The following is a 22,883-nucleotide window of genomic DNA, read 5'->3' on the forward strand; positions in this document are numbered from 1 at the left end:
GGCATGGTGCTTCTGCCTAGAGCGCCATTTTTGTATTTTTGTCTCTCTATTCTGAGGCCGATAGCACGCCCACCATCTTGAATCTGGATGTTCTATTTCTTGATGTAGGTGGTGGTTACATAAGCATGTCTGCTTTGTGATAATCATCAAGTTGTACACTTACAATTTGTGCACTTTTATGTATATGTGTCATATTTCCATTTTAAAAGTTTATTTTTTAAAGCCTGGTTATGAAGGGGAGGAGAGTGAGCAGGTCATAGTTAGTGGAGGTAATAGGGTTGAAAGAGGAGCTTTTTAATGTGCAAAAAAGAGCTGAGCCTGCGAGACAAAGCTGCGGTCCTAGAAACTTGTCCTGTCTCCCTGAGGTGGAAGAGATGCCCCGCTGTTTGCCTGAGCTGGGACCCTGCAGTTGTGCCCAGCATAGTGTCCACACATAATAGGTGCATAGTAGACTCTGATTGAAAGGATCGTCTCTGGAGGATGTTTCCAGCTTAGAGGGCCTGCAAATATCTCTTTTTATAAGTCATTTCTTATGACAGCTCAGAGGACTGCAAAGTTCATGTTATTAAGAATTTTGAAAAATCAGCCAAATTGCTTAATTTCCATTTTCAGAAGAGGAAACAGAGGCACTTAGTGGGTTAGCAGCTGCCCCCCAAAATCACATGGCCCCCCAGAGACCATGGATTCTGAGATCTTCAGTTGGTTAGGTCTATAGCACTCAGGGGAAAGAAGAGGCAGCTCAGTGTTGTGGAAGGTGGAAATGGAATCCCAGCTTAATCTCCGGAAGCCTCAGTTTCTTTACAATGGGGAGAATAACTTAATAGTAACTATGAATTCACAATAATTTTGTTAAGAGTATCAGTTTGGTCTGTACTTGGGTGACAAACATATGTTTTGTTCCCTTCCTCCTCCCCCTTCCCTAAGGGCTCTTAGAAGGGAGGAGCAGCTCTGTTTTGCGAAGAGCTCTGCAAACCAGGGGTGCAATGGTCCTAGGAGTCCAGACAAGCAAGCTTAGGACCATGCAGCCTCCTGGCACCATATTTGCCAGGCTGCAGGACAGCAAATCCCTTTTCCTTTGCTCAGTGGTCCTTCAGATCATTCACATGGGTTTCTGTGTTTCCACATGGGTTGGGTGTGTGCACTTTTCCTAGATTGGGGGGCAGGGGGACACAGCAACACAGTGTGTGTGTTTGAAGCTGCAGCTGTTTATTTCCCCAGATGAATTTTAAAATCACTCCAAATTCATCAGCATCTTCTGAGGGACTCTCCTAACTAGCAACATGTTCAATACTCAGAAACTATAGTGGAATAGGGAGGAAGAGAGTTGGGAAGGGGGGGGCAGGATGCATGAATTTAGTTTTTAAACCACAATCTCTCAGGAGCAGGGTGCAACTCGCCCCATATCACACTCCTGGATTTCAATTCAATCACAATGAACCAAGAGCCCTGGGAGGCTGCAGAAGTACCACTGCACCCAGCTCCACCTTCTAGCTCTGGTTCAAATGAGTGAGGAAAGAGCAGGGATGGCTTACCCAATAAGCAAGGGCAGATTATCCAATGAAACACATGTGAAACTGTGCACTACAGACTAGTAAGTAAATACAAGTAAGCCCGTGCATACTTTGCTTACTGGTCAATCCACCCCTTAGAAAGAGGCAGGCCAGCTGAGACTCAGCCCCTTGAAGTCAGATTAATTTGGATCGGGAATCCTTTTCTGCCCCTCCTAGTCACAGACAGTTAACTTTCCACGCTCAATACTTAGCACCCATCTCAAGGGCAGATGGCAACTTAAAATGCCTTTTGTGAACTTGAGTAAGTAACTGAACTTCACTAGGCCTCTATCTGTAAAATAAGAGACGTAGGTTTAAGACTCTCAAAGGACCCTTCCAACTCTGACTTTCTGAGTCATCAAGTACTTTCAATAAAATAAATAAGAAAAAACAAAATAAAATAAACTCTCCTTTTTAAAAAAAAAAAATGGAGGGGATTCACTCTATCTCTACATGGAACTGGTGGCCCCTGCCATCCCAGCATAGCCTCCTTCCCAAAGGATAGAGCCTGGACAGGAAATGGCCAAGCACACAGCATAGTCCCAACTCTCTCATCTGGCGCTTGGTCAATTCATCTGCTGAGTATTTAATTAGAACTGGTGATGGCTGTTTGGAACAAGCCAAGGCCAAGAGGGCAGGAAGATGTCTTCTTGTTCTCGGCTCAGGAGACTAAGAGAAAGCCGCCGAGCAGCTGGGACAGGTCTCAGTCTAGGTCATTCCCCCACTGGTAGCACTTTGATGGTTTTTGTATCCTCTCCTGGGGGAAGGCTTGACTTCAGGCTGGGTGGAGCCCCGCTCAGCAGGGTCACTGGCTCTCCCCATCCCATTCACTACATGGTTCGCTTTCTGAAGCCTGGAAATCCTCATTTCCCTGCTGAGTAAGCCTGCAGCCACGGCTGCAAAAGGGACCTGGAGATGTTAGCAAACCCAGGCAGGAAGTAACAACGAGCAGATTCAACCTGGAAAAATGTGGCCCGTGCATCTGGGGATAAATAATCAGAAACACAAATACTCAGGTGAGAGGGAGATGCCTGGAACAGGAAGCAGCCAGACAGCATTTGGACAGGAGCTTGCAATGCGATCTGGTGACAAGGAAATTGCTGGGGGATTCGCGGGCTGGATGCACAGAGGTGATACCCCAACCAGAACAAGGAAGGAATAGGGGTGGGGCCACACAGCTGCTCTTTGCCTCGCTGGAGGCCAAGACTAAATGGACCAAGGGGTTGAGGTGGCAGCAAGAGAGGTTATGTTCAGACTCTATGAAGAAACTTGTCACTATGAAGCATGGGGACATGTCAACTGAGAAGATGGAGAAGTTCCTGGGAAGATGTCTGAAGGACTGGACATGGGTAGCCTGCTCCAGAAGCAAGGCGTGGGCAAGACGAGCTTCAGACATTGTATGCAGCCCGCCCAGGAATGTGTGGTTCAGCAGAACACTGCGGGTTGCAGATACCATAGAAGTCAGGAGATGGAGGAGCCCAAACACTGAAATTCAAGAACTGGGAAGTCACGGGACCTGTGCTAAGTCACAGACCCAAAAAACCCATTGCCGTCAAGTTGATTCCAACTCCTAGCGACCCTATAGGACAGAGTAGAACTGTCCCACAGGGTTTCTAAGGCTGTAATCCTTACGGAAGGAGGCCGTCACATCTTTCTCCCTCGGAGAAGCTGGTGAGTTCGAACTTCTGAGCTCTTGATTAGCAACCGAGAGCTTAACCACTGAGCCACCAGGGCTCCTTTGAGTCAGAGACAGAGCTGGAAAAACAGCTCCAATCTGCAGATGGCCGAACTCCCTTCATCTTCTCAGGCACTCAAGGAGGATATTTTCCAATCCTCTCATTGGCTGCACTGCCTAGGACATGGGAACCTCAAAATGAGGCTCCCGAGATAAATCCGCATGCACATTGGACCCAGCGGGACCAATTAAATGCACGCCATTTGACCAGTTCCTTAACCAACATAAGGTTGCTCTGGAGAGATTTAGGCTAGACCTCAAGAAGAACTTCCCTCCTGAATTTTGAGATACTGAACAAGCAAGTAAAAGAGGTACTTTATATGTTCTCTTCCTGCAGTAGGTTCATAGGCTACATTGTGCTTAGAATCTCTTCAATTAAAGCATAGTGAGAAAGTTGCAGGGGCACCTCCAAACACATTTGATATTTGAAAGTACAGGTTCATAAAGCAGATAAATTACAGCTCATTATTCACTTTACCAAAGGACTCACTGTAATAAGCTACAGCAATACACTTAAAAAATTTTTCTTGTGGTCTTTTTATTTTTTATTTACTTTTTTTAATTTTATTGATTTTGTTATTATTGTTGTTGAGAATATACATAGCAAAACATACACCAATTCAACAGTTCCTACACGTACAATTCAGTGACACTGACTACATTCTTTTAGTTGTGCAACAATTCTCACCCTCCTTTTCTGAGTTGTTCCTCCCCCATTAACATAAACTCACTACCCCTCAAGGTTCCTATCTAATCTTTCGAGTTGCTGTTGTCAATTTGATCCCATATAGAAAGTTCTTGAAAGAGCATAAAGCTCAAGGCAGACAGTTTTTACTAGTTAAGCTAAACTATTAATACACTTAAAATTTGATGTGAATTTTAAAAATGGATTTTCAATGTATCAAACTATACTTCTAGCTCAAACCAGAGTACAAAGGTGACCTATTCATGGGCTCAGGAATATAAAGATCTCTGTGATTCCAGCTGAGTCTTCCTGGGGACCATTCAGCCTCCTGGTCAGGTATGTACTATGGTGTCTTTGCTCTTAGAGAGCTTTCCAGGGACTCCAGAAAGAAGAAAGGAAAAAAGCAGCTTTCTGAAGTGGTCTCCCATGGAATCTGAACCATCAGGAGGGTGTTTGGGTTTTACCCTGGCCCATAAGGCCAGGTCAGAAGAGGAATGGGAAATAATTAGGATAGAAGATTAATTTATGGCAGGTCAGCCCAGAGGCAGAAAAAAGACAAAAATATTTTAGGGATCTCTGAATCTGAGAGTAAGGAAATAGAAATTAATACAAAGCTTTTGATATATGCTGGGCCCTGCACTGGGCACTTTGGCATACATTCTCTCATTTAATCATTTGTTTCCTTGTCAAATATTAAGTACCTATTACGCGCCAGCCTTCTTCAAAATAATCCAACCAGATAATTTTTACAGATGAGAAAACTTCAGTGATACCATATGATTTACCCAAGGTTATACATTACTGAGGGGCAATGGTGGTTCTGTGGTAGAATTCTCACCTTCCATGTGGGAGACCTGGATTTGATTCCTGGCCAATGCACCTCATGCACAGCCACCACCTGTCTGTCAGTGGAGGCTTGTGTGTTGCTATGATGCTGAACAGGTTTCAGAGGAGCTTCCAGACTAAGACAGACTAGGAAGAAAGGCCTGGTGATCTTCGTCTGAAGATTAGCCAGTGAAAACCCTCTGAAGCGCAATGATTCAATCCTCAACAGATCACGGGGATGATGCAGGACTAGGCAGCATTTTGTTCTGATTTGCACAGGGTCACCACAAGTCAGGGGCCGACTCAACTGCAGCCAGCAACAGCAACATACATGACTGAGTGCCTGAGCCGGGTTTCAGATTCAGTCTGGCGTTTAGACTTTGCTTTATACCATAAGTTCCTCCTTCAGGAAACCTTCCCAGTCCTGCCCCTCTTGGCTCCAGTCATTATAGCAAGCCGGTTATATACGTAGACAGCAATGTCTGTGCAGACGATCCGCAATTACCCGAACTAGTGAAGGTGAGCGGTAGCACAGGTAAACCACAGCCCTTTGGTTCTGGAAGGAATTGCACTCTGCATTTGGGGGAGAAAGATCGCAGCCTCTCTGTCTAATTCCGTTTGGCTTAGGCTGAGATTAATGACTGAATTAGCTTCCATTTCCTGAGCATCCTAACAGCAGAAGGGAATGACCCAGAATGCAAGAGGCAGTGAGCAGATTAACCACTCACCCTCCATAAGTAGCCCTCTCATGGAATAAACTTGCACATTTACAAGGGTCATCCTGCATGGCCCTGGGCCACTTTTGCCTTCTGTTTCCTTCATTAAATCCTGACATCCCTAAACGTGTGGACCGTGTCATTGTCCTCCTCCTTCATCCCAGGCCAGTAGAGGCCTCTGCACTTAAAGGGTGCTCCACCCTGAAAGTCGCCTGGTTGACACAGCATTAGGCTACCATGTAAGCGGCTTATGAAAGCTGTGGCAAAAGAAGGAGAAAGTCCCATCTGGGTCCACAGTCCTTGATAAAGGAAAAAGCCAAGATGGTGTGATTTTCAGAGCCTTGCCCCACCAGCTGGTGCCCACTACATCACCAGTAGCCAAAGATTTGATCCCTATTAAAGATGCTTCGGCTGCTGCAATGCAGGCTTATACTGAAGGGTCCGAATGAGGGACCAAAGAGTGGATTTGAAAAAGGTAGCATGGTGGGAAGCTGCATAGATGGGGAAGCCACAGAAGAGGAAGGTTGAGGATACCCAAGGCAAACTCGCCCTGGTCCCACCGTCATGTCTCCTGATGCCCGTCATCAGGAGCGAGCAGTACACACACCTCTGGGTCATCCCAGCCCTGCTCCACACTGGCTCCACTGTCCTCCCTGCCAGAGGCTTCAGACAGCTCCAGACACCTGGCTGCTCAGAGGCTGCACAGCTTCCCTGCGCACTCTTCAGTCTTGCACTATCATTGCCCCAGCCACTCCCTCTTGGGAACCCTTGCTGTCTCTTACCGCTGCCTGCTGGCTCCAGATCCACCCAACAGTCTCAGAGGTCTTCCTGAGCAGACTGAAGCCTGCCACAGGCACTGCTGTGAGTAATTAAAAGGAGGCAGTGGTGGTTCAGTGGTAGAATTCTCACCTTCCATGTGGGAGACCCAGTGAGATTCCCAGCCAATGCACCTCGTGCACAGCTACCACCCATCTGTCAGTGGAGGCTTGCATGTTGCTATGATGCTGAACAGGTTTCAGCAGAGCTTCCAGACTATGACAGACAAGGAAGAAAGGCTTGGAAATCTACTTCCGAAAATCAGCCAGTGAAAACCCAATGAATCTCAATGGTCTGGTCCACAACTGATCATGAGGATGACGCAGGAACAGGCAACATTTCATTCTGTTGTGCATGGGGTCATCACGAGTCAGGGGCCAACTTGCAGCAGCTAACATCAAGCAGGGATCCAGCTGTTCACCCAACCCATGCCCTCCCACCTAGGCTGATTGATAGGAGGAAAGACAGCGGTGGGCAGAACAGAGGGAGCGGGGAACAGAGTGGTAAGTAGTGCCCTCAGGAGAGTATGCTCAAGTTCAGAGGCTTCCTTCTCCACCCCTGAGCCTTCTAAAGTTGCTCACAACCCCAATGGTGGGAGCAAGGACACCCCCTTCCCACATCAAGCCAAGAGCAGAAGCATTCTCCTCAGAGAGGTGGGAGCCTGCAGAGATTGACAGCATAGGATCTGGGTCCCTTACTGGCTGTTTGACCTTGAGCAAGTTATATAACCTCAGTTTTCTCAGCTGTAAAATAGGGACAAGAACAATAAATGCTCTATAAAACCAGTAAAACCAGTTGCCGCTGAGTCGGCTCTGACTTATGGGGACCCCATGTGTGTCAGAGTAGAACTGCTCTCCATAGGGCTTTTCAGTGGCTGATTTCTTGGAAATAGATCACCAGGCCTTTCTTCCGAAGTGCCTCTGAGTGGACTCAAACCTCCAACCTTTTGGTTAGTAGCCAAGTGCCTTAACTGTTTGCACCACCCAGGGACTCCAAATACTCTATAGGGTTGTTATAAGAATTAAATGAGTTACTTTATGTACCTAGCACAACAAAAGTATTTCTTATCATGACTAATAACTTCAGAAGCAGCAGCAAGATGATCAGAGAGGGAAAGATCTAGGAGTCCTGAGGCCCCAGTGGCAGGAAGGAGAGAACGGGTATTCCTGGCAATGATGAGGAGATTTCTGGTGACTAGATGAAAGTCAGGCCTACTGCCAGAGAGGCCTTCAAGACCTAGCTCATGGGTCAAGCAGATAGTTCGTGAATATCGTCCACAGGAAATAGTGTGTGTGATTTTTTTCTGAAGAATTTTATAATTAATCATGGAGAGTAAATTGACATAAACACAAACATTACCAAGTCCATGACAGCAGTAATCACCATGGCTATGGAATTTGCCAAATGGTTCAGAGCTACCGGGTGCTGAAAGAAGAGGGGGAGATAAAGCTAAAGAGAGGAAGAAAGGATGGAAAGAAAAAATTTGCTAGCAATCCCAAGGCTCAACTTCTTCCCCCAGCAGGTCAACAAAATACTTGCAACATTGAGCCAGAGGGTAGTCCGTTCAGGGGCTCAGTTTACCTCACAGGCCTCCTGAGCCAAATCCCTCTCCCTCTTCTTTCTCTCCCTCTCTCTCCTCCTGCCTTTCTTCCTTCCTTACTTCTAGTTTTTGCTCCCCTGAGCTCTCTCCTCAGGGTAGCTGGCTCTGAGGGTCTGGGGATTGCCATAATTTTTTTTCTCCTTGCTTGGGGGAAGATTAGAGAACCAAAAGCAAAAGTGTTACAGAATGAGAAATTCGTAGGAATCAGAGAGGATCCTCCGGTGGAGAGAAGGAAGAGCAATTACTGAGCAAGGACTCCAGGGGTAGGCTAGGAGAAGGGGAGAATGGTTCTATCTCCTTTGTAAAGCCTTCCCTGCCAACCCTAGCCCTTGGGGATCTCCTCCTTCCCTGAACAACTCTACAACACTTTGGATCAACTCAACAAACATCGATGACTATCTACTATGTGTCAGACAATCCCTGTTCTCAAAGAGTTCAATCTATCCAGGGACAGGTGTAGCTCTAGATGGAGCACTACGTGTTTTGGTCATGTTGCCCAACTACAGAACAAGGGGTATTAGATTATGGACAGATACAACATGGCATCAAATACCATTTTTTAAATGAGAAAGTTAGTCCCTTTTCCATTATCCTGTAAAGATAATCTCAGTTTGATACCAATACATCTTTAACACCTCTGTAGTACTAGCTAAGCTTCCTCTTTTAAAGAGTGAGCAGACTCCAGCCTCAGAACTTCTGCAGCCAACAGTATCTAGCTAGAAGTTGATAATATCATTTTGTTTTTATTGTATTTATTTTTGCAGTTAGTGTCTATTTATGCACAGTAATTTTGGTTCTCCATTTCTGATAATGATACAATATTTCCTTTTAAAAGAAATTTAAGCTTCAAAAATGAGTCCACTTCACCAAAATATTCAGCAAGTAACAGCAAAGATATGCCTAAAATCATGAAACTGGTAAGCAGTGGTATTCAAATCATGATCACGATATTCAAATAACTGGAATTTGTGATCCTTCCTGCTTGGGGATCCCAGAAAAGAAGCAATCAGCATATAATGCCTTGAATTGTTAGCTCTCTGCTCAAGAATGTTCTCTTGTTTCCCAACTAGACAGTAAACTCCCTGCACCTCCTCCTCTTGTGGATGCTTAATCCACATGTTAGGCATTTTTATTCATTCAGGAAGTTCAGCTCAGCTCAGAAGGTTGGCAGAAAAATGGGAAAATTCAAGCACAAACACAGAGCCAACTTGGGTGCACTGGCAAAAGGAAAAGCCTAGGACAAGAAGAAACCACACACCATTCAAACAAAGAACTGTGAAAATCATGACACTTTTTCTTTATGGCTTTCTATAATTTATAAACCAGCATGTTCTTTAGAAGCAAGAATGGTGAGACTTCAACTTGATTACTTTGGGCATGCCACCAGTAAAGGCCAATTACTAGAAAAGGACTTCATGTTTGGGAAAGTAGACAGTCAGCGAAAACGGGCGAAACCTTCATGAGATGGATTGACATAATAGCCATAACAATGGGTTCAAACACACCAACGATCAATGAAGGTGGAGCAGGACTGGGCAATATTTTGTTGTGATATATTAGGGTCACCATGAGTCAGAGCCAACTCAATGGCAACTGTGATGGTTAAGATTGCATGGCAACTTGGCTGATCCATGATTCTCAGTGTTTATATGTAACCACCCCCATGATGGAATCTGCTGTTAGTAGCCAATCAGTTAAAAGGGAGTTTCCTTGGGTGTGTGCCTGAATCCAAATATAAGTGGACATTTTGGCTTTTGCCTGCTCTGGATCCTGCAGCCATCTCCTGTTCGTCTGACCTCCAGTTGTTGGGACTTGAGCTAGCTTCTTATCTGCCAGTCTGGAATTTGTCAATCTTCACAGCCTGTAAGCAAGAGCCCTACTCTCCAACCTGCTGATCTTGGGTTCACCAGCCCCTGCAGTTATGTGAATCAGGAGAAGCCTTGTGGTCTTGCCTGCCAATGTTGGGATTCGTCGATCTTCACAGCCTGTGAAGAAGAGCCCTGTTCTCTGACCTGCCGATCTTGGGTTCGCCTGCCCCTGCGGCTACATGAATCAGGAGAAGCCTCTATCATGACCCACAGACTTGGGACATTCCAGTCTCTACAACTGCATGAACCATTTCCTTGATATAAATCTATATATATATATATTTATACGCTTTACTGATTTTGCTTCTCTAGAGAACCTGGCCTAAGCCAGCAACTAACAACAACATAATTTATGAGGTATTATCATCAATGGAAGGTGTTGGCCACAGATGTCAGATAAGAAAATAGACCCAGCATGGCTAGGAAACTTGCACAAAGTCACAAGTAACTGAACCCCACTCTTTGGCCTCTATGCCCAAAGATTCTCCCACTATAGCATAATGTTGGGGAGGTCCAGGTGGAGAAGGACAGAAGATAAATCCCAAAAGGAATTACTGATTTTCTAAAAAGTTCAGCCAGTAGAGCAGGGAACCCCGGGTTCCATTCACAGGCAGAGGCCTGAGTTGTTCTGAAGGAGGCCTCTCCAGCTCCACAGTGCATAATGAGAACAGTACATAGCAACACACACAACACTGTAACCAGGGGTGGGTAGTGAGTGCAGGGAGCCTGCAGCAAACCCACGCAAATCCGAGGGCCCCGGGGCTTCGACTTTGAAGCCTTTGGGGGTTCCTATGTCTGCACTTGACAAAGAAGAAAACACAACATAACCACACACCTGCCCCATCAAATCCCACTGCTTCTGACTTCTTATTCCTAAAAAGGTGCTAAACCCACAGGCCCTCTCCAAGGCCTGGGAAGCCTCCACCCTCCAATGGCCTGTGGATGAGCTAAGTGTAAGTTCCCCAGGCTGGAAGAGCTCAGAGAGAAGGGAGAAGCATGGCTTTGACTAAAACATCAACAGCCGGATGTACCCCAGCCCTCAACACCTGACAGTAAGAGATTCCTAAGAGGAAACTCAACAAGGCAGTTATAAGAATACCAGTATCCCCTAGTCCAGGCCCACACCTCAGTCTCCTGGGCAGCTGACTTGGACATAGAGTGTGGTCGCTGGCCCAGTGGATGCAGCAGGTGAAACTCCCAAACCAGCAAGGAATGGTAAACACATTCTGGAAGACATCAGAATCAACCCAGGGCTCCCCAGGAGCCCTCAGGCTATAAATGGCAATCTCCATGACTCTTGCTGGGGAGATTCATCGATGGCCAACTCTCTGGCCTTAGCTGAGCTAAGAGGAACAGAGGAATGGGGAAGTTGGGGTCTCACGGTGCATCTGTCCAGCTCAGTAGACAGTAACACAGCTAACCACCCTACCAGCTGTTCTTCCTGTCGCTGCCATTGTAACTGTTGGTTTGCTCTCCCTTACAAGCATGGTGCACAGAACAAGGAAGGCTAGAGTCAGGTGCACCGTTGTTTTTGTCTGTGGCACGGATGTCAACAGGACCATTGTCTCCTCTGGAGAAAGACCATCATCCCACACAGACTTCCAAGTCCACTCACCCCTTTGCTTGCCCAGAACAAAAGTCAATCTCCATAGCAGGGTGCATTTTTAGGCACTGTAGGTTCACCGAATGTCAGAGCAGGAAGAGGCCTTGGAGATCCATGAAGGCCAGTAGAACACACCCAGGGCATAGTTTACTTTGCAGAACTCCTTGCTTGTTGTTGTTGGGCGCCCTCAAGTTGACTCCAACTCATAGTGACCCCATGTGACAGAGTAGAACTGCCCCGTGGGGTTTTCTTGGCTGCAATCTTTACGGAGGCAGATCACCAGGTTTTTCTCCCGCGGACCCGCTCGGTAGGTTCAAACTGCCAATCTTTCAGTTAGCAGCCGAGTCCTTAACCATTTGCACCATCAGAGCTCCTTAGAACCCCTTACAAAGCCCTTAAAATATTGATATGCTTATTTCAACATTCACACTAGTAACAATTTTAGTAAAAGAACCCATAAGGATATGCAACAGAGAATCACAACCAAAACTAAGTGTGAAATTAAACATGATTGGTCAATTCCACACTTTGCCATCAATATTCTTTTACTTCTCATCCATTCCTTTTGCCTTCTATTAGCACTTACTGGCAGACAAGGAGTAACAGACTCCAAAGATTTAAGGAAAAGATATGTAAGAACAATTTTAAATTCAGAAAATTCTCTTTATTAACGTAATTTTTTAGTAAATTGGAAAAACTGCATCAATTTTTATTTTAGCATAGACTACAGTGGTGGTTCGGTGGTAGAATTCTCACCTTCCATGAAAGAGACCTGGGTTCAATTCCCAGCCAATGTACCTGAAGCACAGCCACCATTAGTCTGTCAGTGGAGCTTGCGTGTTGCTATGATGCTGAACAGGTTTCAGCAGAGTCTCCAGACTAAGACAGACTAGGGAGAAAGGCCTGGAGATCTACTTCCAGAAATTAGCCTGTGAAAAGCCTATGGATCACAATGGTCTTCAGTGTTTCATTCTGTTGTATTGTGGGGTCTCCATGAGTTAGGGACTGACTCAATGGTAGCTAACAACAACACCACCACCTTGGTCTAAGTCATAGAAAGCTAGTCTTTTCAGGAGCACACCTTGAGAGTCCCTGATTACACCCCCACCTTCTCCTTTGTCAGATGAGGAAGTTGAGGTCCATAGAGAAACTAATGAGTGGCAGGGCCGGATGTAGAACCCAGGTCTTCTGGTGCTTGGCCCAGTCCTCTTTCCACTCCATTTCCTTCTTGGATTTAGGTGTACCATGGACTAAAGTGCATGCCTCCAAAACACAGTTAGCTGTGCAGGCTCCAAGCAGCAACAGCATATAGGAGCTCTGCTGATGTCACAGGTGGGCTCAGGGGACACGCCCACAAATCACACCCCTGCAATAGGACTCCACAGGAACCTTCTCAGAACTAGTCAGTCCTCAGAGAGCAGCTGGTGGGTTTCGCCATCTGATGTCCCTTCACACTGCAGCCAGGCAGGACTGCTGCTCACTGCCCAGGTCTTCTTCTAGGTTCTCGAGGGTATGGTCAGGGGTTCCTCACCATTTTTGGGCAATGGAGCCCTAGGGCAGTCTGAAGAAGTGTACAGGCCCATTCTCAGAATTTTTAAATGCATAAAATAAGTACACAGGGTAACAAGGAGAGCAAGTACATAGGAATGTAGCTATCAAAATATTTAAACATAAGTATGCAATATGGTAATATACTTGCTTCTTTATTAGCACATGAAATAAGAAGATTTAGAAGCACATCTTAAAATTGCCAAAATTTAAGAGTAATGATGAGCATAAATGCTTTTGGAGATCTGTGCAATCCCTATCACGTAATATGAATACATGTGTGATTTCCATTGGTGACAAAGTCGCAGGAACTCATAGTACTGTAGGTTTTTGCCTATATCCTTAATTGAGGTAAATGCTATATTTCAATTAAATTTTAGAAGAAGTAAAAATGTAATTTTCTCCCACCCAAGTTTATGAATTCTGTCCTTGAATTATATCCATGAGAACCCCTGATGCTGCCACATAACCCCAGGGGCCATCAGGTATAAGGTATCAGCAGCACCCAAATGAATTGACCAGGGATACCAGGGAGATCCTGTCTACAGTGAAGAGAAGGGGACACTCAAGGGTGAAATTGCCCCAAGACCCACCCTGCCATTTAACAAGCACTAGACATAACCACTGGGTTCATCTCCAGACTTCCAATGCCCAAAGACAGTCCTGCCACATACAGCATCCACTTCGTCTAAACCTTCTAAATTTGGCAGTTCTCCCCAGCATCTAAACTTGCTGAGAATGCATCTTTCCTGAGGATGTGATAAGGGTAGGAGACACAGTCCACTCATTTCTTCTGGAGCCCTAAGCATCTTGGGGCAGGGAGAGGGAAGGTGATTTAGCCAAGAGCTTAAGGCAGAAGTACTCACGCAGTACTATGTTCACACCCCTGTTACTGCACTTCCATGCTCATTGTGTGATTCTCTGTTGTCAGGTCTGCTTCTCCTAGTAGACGCTAAGGGGAATAATGGACTATGACCAAAGTCAGCAGACTGTGAAATCAGGGGCCACGTCTGATTTGCCTTGTGTCCTCAGTTTCCAGCCCAAGACTGACACCTAGCAGGTGCTCAGTAAATGTGTGCTAAATGATACAGGAGACAGGCAGACAGAGACTGAGTCAGGCAGATCACCCTTACCAGCTACTCCCCTTTCAAGTGTCCTTGTGGATGGAGTGACTGCCCAGGCAGCCTCTGGCCCACAAGGACCTTGAACTTGTCAAATGACAAATGGAGAAAAGCCTTCTCTCTTAACGTTTGTCTCAGAGCTCAAAACATCTAGCACTGCCATGAAGAAGAACAGTTAGCAGGATAGACTAGCTGTTCCCTGGCCCTGTCTCCACCAAATACAGAGACTGACACAAAATGATAGTAGGAAGCAGGAGTGATATTCAAAATATTTAACAATCAGAATACTATATTGTTAAATTAGACCAGCCAACATCCATACACCCACAGTACAGGAACACTACTCGGGAATCAGCCCATAGGAATATAGCAATTTAGCTCCAAGGAAGATCTAACAGAAGGAAGTTAGAGCTGCTTGACTTATTTGTTTGCACAGACTATATAATCACTAATTTGCTTAAGGTATTAAGTAGCAGTGTGGCCTTGTGCAAGTCACATCCTCTCTCTGGACTTCAGTTCCCGCTCTCTGATGGAATTGGAAGAAATGATCTCAAGGTCTCTTCCAGCTCTAATATTCTATGACTCCAATTTCTTGTATATCACATAGCATCCAGTAACAATAGGGAAAGCACACACAGCTAAGGTGGTGCACAGGCCAGAAGCCTTTATTGTTAGTTACCGTTGAGTCAGCTCTGACTCATGGTTACCCCATGTACAAAAGAACAAAATGTTGCCCGGTTCTGCGCCATCATCATGATCACTGGTACGCTCAAGGCCATTGTTGCAGATTCTGTGTGTTTTGAATGCCTTCCAACCCAGGGGGCTCATCTTCCAGCACAATATCAGACAATATATGAAAACCCAGAAGCCCTTTGCAAGGCCAATCGTGCCATTTGCTGATCCTTGCCCTCTGGGAGTGTAGGGTGAGCTCTGGCAAATGAAAGCCTGGGACATCTCCTTCCAGCCTCTTTGGAGGAATCCTAGAGACCACAAGAAGCCCCATGTTGAGAGATGAAAGACATCAGACATAAAAGATGAGAAAGGGCACAGCTCATCTCTCCTCCACCTCTATTTAAACACTCCGTCTGCTTTTCACTAGACCCACTGGGCAATGTTTATCTTTATGGACGGGTGACTGTGTATACCAGACACCATCCCTGGAGAGTAATTTTAAGAGAACAGGAACAGGAGTTAGGAGACCTGGTTTCATGTCAGAGCCCTGCTACCTACCAGCTTACAAGGCACCTTACATTCCAGCAACTCAGTGTCTTAGTCTGACTTGGGTGGTGCAAATGGTTAAGCACTTGACTACTAGCCGAAACGTTGGCAGTTTGAACCTGAACCCACCCAGAGGTGCCGTGGAAGACAGGCCTGGTAATCTGCTTCCGAAAGGACACAGCCTTGAAAACTCTATGGAGCAGTTTCATTCTGCACACATGGGGAATCAACTCAATGGCAACTAACAACATCAACAAGGGGTAGCAAGGAGAACCTGCTCAATTCACCTCAGTGGAGCTGCTATGGGCATCAAATGAGAATGCTGAAGGTGAACTTTTTAATTATAAAATCTTTGAAAAAGGAAGTGGATATTTTCCTGGGTGTATGTGGGGGGCAGGGGGACTTGGTTTCCCTTCCTTGCTTTCTCTCTGTATCCCCACCCCAGGCTGTCCAGAGGCCTCCCCTCTGAGATCCAACCCAATCTGCCCTGTTGTGGCTCTGCTCAGCTGTAGAGTTCCAGGGGCAGGGGCTGCTGAGCTGTCTTTGTTGTGTTCCCTGAAGATCCCTTGGGGTAGGAAAGAGAGGCAGGTGAGATGCTCAAGACTCCAGTATGCTGCTTCAGAATGGGGCAAGTGGGACAGGAACACAGCCAAGGCCAGGGGGAAATCATCACATTTTCCCCAGTCATTAGTACAAGTCAAAAGCAGCATGACTGCTACCAACACTTACAAGTGCTTAGCAGCCATCACCAAGAAACGGTACAGATCAGGGCTTCATTAAAATACACACTAGTATTTTATCTGCATTTGCTATAGTCCTTCCTAAGAATGTGAACTCCCACCCCACACCTGAGGAGTAAATAGGCTAATTCTATAATGGAGTCTGGGGGATCACAATACCATAGAAATCCACCACTCCCCTCACTCCAGCCCTCTGTCAATGCCCAAGGCAGAGCAATGAACAGGAAGACCTCCAGTGACAGTGTCACCCAAGAAAACCAAGCAGCAGATTTTCCTAAGGATTCTAATTCCTAGTTCCCAAGTAAAGCAAAGCCAAAGCAAGATTCAAGAGCTACAAAAGGAGAAGCTGGTTCAACACGAGCTCTGCAGGCTAAGAGAGAGAAAGACAGAGGCAAGTCTAAAGTGTTTAGTCTGTGGGGAGGTAGACTGATACCATGAAATGAGAAATGGTCACCCAGGGCTAGCCTGGGACTTCAGAGAGGAGCAAAAAGCCCAGAGTCCAGGACACCTAGTGGTGCTCATTGTTCCAATATCCACATGCTCCTTCTTTAAAGGGAGGACCAGGTACCTCCTAAACCAGTCCCCCTTGGAGTCCCTGGGTGGTGCAACCAGTTAACGCACTTGGCTACTAACCAAAAGGTTGGGGGGTTGAGTCCACCAAGAAGTGCCTCAGAAGAAAGGGTCAGTGACCTGCTTGCAAAAAATCAACCATTGAAAACCCTATGGAGCACATTTCTACTCTGACAAACATGGGGTTGCCATGAGTTGGAGTCAACTCAACAGCAATTGGTTGTTTGGTTGGTTGAATGATTGTAGGTTGGTTGGTTGGCTTGGATAAACAACTCCGATCCTCTGCAGAGAATCTCCATGAACTCTGGAAAGGGAGGAATAGGAAACTACCATAAAGTGCTTAGCAGTTCCCCCTGGGATGTCAAAGACCCCGAAGGTCTCAAGCTCAGACAAGGTTCAAATCCCAGCTGGGTCACTTACAAGCACTGTTACCTAGGCTGAGTCATTTAGCCTCTCTGAGCCTGTTTCTTCATCTCCTTAAAACAACGGGAATAACCCCCACCTTGCACAGCATTCCTGAAGACTAAATGAGGAAGCACAAGTACCAGCAGTACTGCATGCTGTGCAGCATACAGAAGGCACTCTGTAAAGTTGGTTTCCTTCCTTAAAACCAAACATAAACCAAAAAAAAAAAAATAATTAAAAAAACCTGTTGCCAGCTCATAGCAACCCTACAGGACAGAGCAGAACTGCCCCATAGGGTTTCCAAGGAGTGGCTGGTGGATTCAAACTGCTGACCTTTTGGTTAGCAACTAAGCTCTTAACCACTGTGCCACCAGGGCTCCAAAATCAAACTTTAAAGACAAAGGAATTTCCCAAAGTCATCCTCAACTCCTTCCAAGATTCCCTCCACTCCAATCCTAAAGGGCTAGGAAGATGGGCAGTCTTGACAGCCACTCAATCCAATGTATAAAAACTCTTCCTGAAAAGGAGGTGGGAAAAGGGGGTGGTAACAAAGGTCAAGAGACCTTTGGGTCTAAGAAAGTGAGAAGACATTCTGATTTTCCTGGCCTTCAACTCTCGCCCCTACATGAGCCCTACACAAACTGCTATTGGGAGGTCATGATGTCACGCACCTATGTCCCCTAGCCTATTCCTCTGGTGGTGCAGGAACCTGGATTGAGACATCAGACTTCCAGCTCTGCCTGACCTACCGGGTAAAGAGTCAGGGATCAGAACATCTTATGGCTTGGGGAGCAGGTCTCCTCTCTGCATAGAGAGGATTCTGGTCATTCTTAGGTTCCCACCTGACACCAGGTCCAGGAGGAGAGCACTACCTCCTGAATGAAACATGGGCCTCTGGGGTCTCCCCATGGGTAATCTGACCCTTCCATGCCTGACTCTACCGAAAACAGCCCATGCACCTACTGGAGTTGGCAGATCACACTGGATAAAACCAGCTCCTGATCTCAGTTATCTGGTGCCCTCACCCCAGGGAAGCTAGTTCTGAGCAAGGAGGCACCTGATCTCCCTGTCCCTGCTCCCTCCTCTACTCCTAGATTGGAAGATCTAGATGCCCACAGAGATGAAGTTCTGGGCCATGTTTGCTGGGATTTCAGGGCCTGCAGGGTAGACGAAAGTCCATAAACATGGCCTCCAAGCCCGCCAAGTACTCTTCCTCCCCACTCCTACCCCAGATGCACTCCTGGTGGCACCCCGGCATCTCAGTCTCTGTCTCTGTGCTGCTGGCTTTTTGGGCCAAGGCAGAGAGTTTGGGAGAGAGTGGGAGGAGGTGGGCAGAGACATATCACAGGAGGCCTTGTTCAGCTAAGCCCCTCTACAGCCCCATCAGGACAAGTGGAAACTAACTCTGGAGGCTCAAGTCTGGGTGAGTTTCCTGAACTGCTTAAATCAACCTTCGCCTCTTCAAACAGGAGGCCCTCATTCATGTGAACCAGCAGTGACGGTCTGTCACCCATAAGCATCCCCAGGGATGTCTCTAAATGAAATCCTAATCAAATGGTCAAACAGAGAAAACATATAGGCAAACTATTGTATAGTCATCAATAAAATACTGCATAGTCTATCAAATATGAACATGGGCAATTTCAAAACTTGGAAATATGCACTTAAAGTAAAAAATTGAATACCAAATGGAAGGTACATGCCAATTATAATCCTGTCAAAAGCATGCCCAGATATCAACCAGGATCGGAAATGAATTCTAAGATATTCAATCAGAGTTTGGTGGATGCAAAAAGTTCTTTTGATCGGTAAGGCTAAGTGAATAATTTTCACTGGGCCTCTAATAGAAACTCATTTCCTCTCCATTTATCTTAAAGACAAAGCAAAGCCAGAGCCTAAAAGGCAGTCCAGACTAGAAGCGTGGGGGCAGTTGGGCAGGTGGACCCACCACACCTGCTCTCTTAACTGCCACCAGGTGCAGTCAGGTGATGTACCCTCTCCTGTAAAATGTCAGTTCCAGGTGCTGGAGGCCAGAGGCTAAGTATCCTGACACAGAGCAGAGTTGTTCAGACCCCAACAGGCCTCCAGGAGGACACTCACAGGAGATCCAGCTGGTGAACCTCCAACCACTGTTTAGCACCTACATGGCATAGGTGGTGAGGTGGGCCGGAGGAAACAGACAGAGAAGACCATGGAATGTCAGTCCCAGAGGAGAAGGTAATTCATTCTCAACCTTGTTTGGGGTGGCACAGAGGTGGAGGCAACCTGGGTGTCCATTATAAGGGGAGTGACTAGGTAAATTGGTGGCTGCAAACTCCTCATCCATTAGAATTAATGGATTCAACGTACGTATAGCACATAAACGGTCTGAAAACTACAGTGCTGAGAAGAAAAAGGTAAGAAACAGAATGGGCTATCAGGCACAATTTCTTTTATGTAAATTAAAAATGCACACAGCTCTGAGAGACTGTCACAGCCATGAGGAGCTGAAGGACTGACAATTAAGTGTAAAAGCAGTGTACTGGATAGGGTATTGGAGCAGATAAAGAACATTAGGTTAAAAACTAAAGAATTCTGAATAAAGTATGGATTTTAGTTAATCATGCATCAATACTGGTTCATTAATTGCAACAAATGTGTCATGCTAATATGTCAATAATGGGTTCAGGGTGCATGAGAACTCTCTGTAGTATCTTCTCAATTTTTCTCAGTCTAAAACTGTTCTAATCAATAAAGTCTATTTAAAAATGAAAAAAAAATACATACAGCCAAAAACAGTACTATACATTTTCCAGAAACACAACACATTGCCTATGGAGGGGGAGGGCATTGGAGAGCCCTAGTGGCTCAGTGGTTAAGAGCTATGGCTGCTAACCAAAAGGATGGCAGTTCGAATCCACCAGTCACTCCTCGGAAACCCTACTGGGGCAGTTCTACTCTGTCCTATAGGGTCGCTATGAGTTGGAATCGACTCAATGGCACACAACTACAACAAACAAAGGGTTCTTGTGCAGACCAGTAATAATAATGTGCCATGAACTGAGAAGCATGATTAACTCAACTCTTTGCATCAGAGATCTCAAACTCTAGAAAAGTGAGAGGGAGTGTGAACACCACACAACAGTAGGTCTGGACAGCTAAACGAGTGGTGGAGGTTCTGATGACGGAAGGTTGACAGGACACACTCCACACCCCCATCTCCCCATCTAACACTGGTCAGTCCCAAGAGCCATCTCTGTGCCCTCCTAATTCCTTGTAGCCAAAGCCCAGAAAATCCAATAGCAACCAAAGTGAAACAAGCTGGAGGGCAGCAAAGATGGGCAGCAATGCTAGAAACAGTACCGAGGGTTGCCAGGACAGGTAAATTTGAATTTCAGATCAACAGTGAATTTTTTTTTTTAGTGTAAGTATGTCCCTTATATTGCGTGGGACATACTTATATTAAAAAATTACTCGCTGTTGATTTAAAATTCAAATTTAACCAGGCGTCCTATATTTTTATTTGCTAAATCTGGCAACCTTACATAAGGTTGTATACAACCTTAGTGTTACTATTCTAGGTACTTCATATAGGTTGTGTGGTTTCATCTTCAAAACAACCCAGTGAACAATGTACTGTTATTTCCATTTTACAGGCAAGGAAACAGATGAGCTTGCCCAATGTCCTGCGGCTAGTAGATGGTAGGGCTGGGATGTGAACATATGTAGTTGGATTCCGGAGCTCACCCGCTTCAACATAACATATACTATTTCCTGATGAGCAGCTGAACAAGTCCAAGCCTCTGTTCCCTGAGAACCAGAGACAGGAGTGAGAACTGCAGTCACCCACAGTGTTAAATGCCAAGAGCTCCTTGTGTGAAATTCAGAACACACCCGTACCTTGAAGAGATCTTCCCACCAGACCCTAATCACAGGATCAAGTGAATTTGGGTTTCAAAAAGTAGTCCTAAAAGAGTATAGTCTCTCCACCTTGGTGGGAAGAATAACTGGAGGAGCTTCTCCTGCCTTAAGGGTCTAGATGGACAGCACAACAAGGGTGTGAGCCAGGCCATTTGTCATCCTGCCTGAGGACAGAGGGATAGATGAGTGGCCTGTGTGGTCCCTTCCAGTTTGGGGAAAGTATTAACTTAAATTTTACAAAGCAAGTCCCTAATGAGAATAATACTCCAATCCTCGGCATAACACCTTTTATAATAATTATAATAAGCATTTATTGAGCACCTGCTGTGCACCAGACATTGTGCTAAATGTTTTACATACCCCGTCATTACAAGCCAGCAAAACAGATACTATTTTGCAGATGTGGAACCTGAGACTTAGGGAAAACCAATTGCCATCAATTCTGACTCATAACGATCCTATAGACTCAGGGAGGTAACCTATTTATTCAACTAGCCCTTATTGAACACCTACTATGTGCCAGGCTCTGTCCTGGGTGCTGGGCATAGAGCAGGGAAGCAAACAAGATCCCTGCCTTCATGGAGCTAGCGGGGGGCACAGACAATAAATAAATCTATCACGTTATTTCAGGTAGCAGTGCCAAGTGTGGTGAAGAAAAATAAGAGAGGGCCAAGTGATACAGAGATAAGAGAGTGACAGGGGTGGGGATATTGTAGCTAGAATGGTCAGGGAAGACTTATGGTAGGAGGTAACATTTGAGCAGAGGTCTAAAGTGAGGGAGTGAGTATGCACAGGTCTGGGGAAGAATGCCTTAGGCAGAGGGGCAACCAGCACTAAAGCCCTGGGGTGAGAGTGACCCACAAACAAGGTAAGGCCAGTGGGCTGTAGCATGGTGTGGGAGGATGAGAGGGACAAGAAATGAGTTTGGAGAAGATGGCAGAGATCAGGTCATTTTTAAAGAATCACTGAGGAGAAGAAATGGACAGATAAGTAAATGAATAAATGGATGGATGCATGGATGCATGGATGGACAATGGATGGATGGATGGACAGATGGACAGACAAATGGATTTCCAGAGATTCCCTTAGTCTAACCACTAATCAGGGCTGAAGGAATATACAGCTCACAAGTTGATCAAACATGTCTGATGTATATTCTAATTCAATGCCCAAATAATCAGCTCCACAAGAAGCCCTAGGCAAGCACATTCCTTAGTGAACTAGATCCCCTGCATAGGAATTTTGATCTAAACTCAGTCTTCACCTCAAGGAAACCATTATGGAGGGGGCCACAGGATGGGCCTTGAAGAAGCCAGAAAGAAAGGTTTTGTCTTCGATTTCTGATTAGCCAACTGCCACAGAACATACTGGTACCCCACTGCCCACCCCCACTATCCAGAATCCCCTAGGCAGAGGCACTCGCAATACCAAGACTCTACCTCAGGTCCTTGGGCAAGAAAATATGTTTTCCCCACCAGAAGACAATGCCCCTGCAGAACAAAGCCGAGGCTCCCTGCAGGATGGCAGAGATCTGCAGGAGCCCAGCTCTGCGGCACCATCCCACCCCTGCCGGCCCTGCCACCTGCCCGATCTTACTTCCACGTCCTTCTCGAGCTCCAGCCCAGCCTCCATCAGGTTGTGCTCAAACTCCTCCCGCTGCTCCTTCTTCTCCTCCTCCAGGGCATCGAGCGGCCCCAGCTCAATGTCACCAGGGCCCCCAGCACGGGGATCCTTGCCCATCTCCCCATTGGAGACGATAGCCAGCGAGTGGCCAGGAGAACCATGGCCAGGGTGTGCCCCACGTTTTCGGTAGTGGTAGGCGAGCACATAGTCAACCTTCCTCTGGTTGTCACGGAAGTGCGTGTGGCTCAGACAGGCCTCCAAAGACACTGGCTCATTGGCATCCAGGTAGTTGTTGATGACCTGGCCAGAGAGAATAGGACAGGGATGGTGAGGCCTGGTGAGTAAAAGGTGAGAGAGACA

At 46.1% G+C, this 22,883-nt stretch overlaps 1 protein-coding gene across 1 annotated transcript in view; it reads right to left on the reverse strand.

Moving 5' to 3' along the window:
• Positions 1–22,883, reverse strand: part of ANO2 (anoctamin 2) — a 448,737-nt gene that overhangs the window by 424,232 nt on the left and 1,622 nt on the right. The window contains exon 3 of the mRNA XM_012558707.1: positions 22,497–22,857. Within this exon, the coding sequence (XP_012414161.1) occupies positions 22,497–22,857 (361 nt within the window). The remainder of the gene's footprint in view (positions 1–22,496; positions 22,858–22,883) is intronic.

This window comes from Trichechus manatus, unplaced genomic scaffold (assembly GCF_000243295.1).
Source record: "Trichechus manatus latirostris isolate Lorelei unplaced genomic scaffold, TriManLat1.0 scaffold00182, whole genome shotgun sequence".
Classification (NCBI taxonomy): domain Eukaryota; kingdom Metazoa; phylum Chordata; class Mammalia; order Sirenia; family Trichechidae; genus Trichechus; species Trichechus manatus.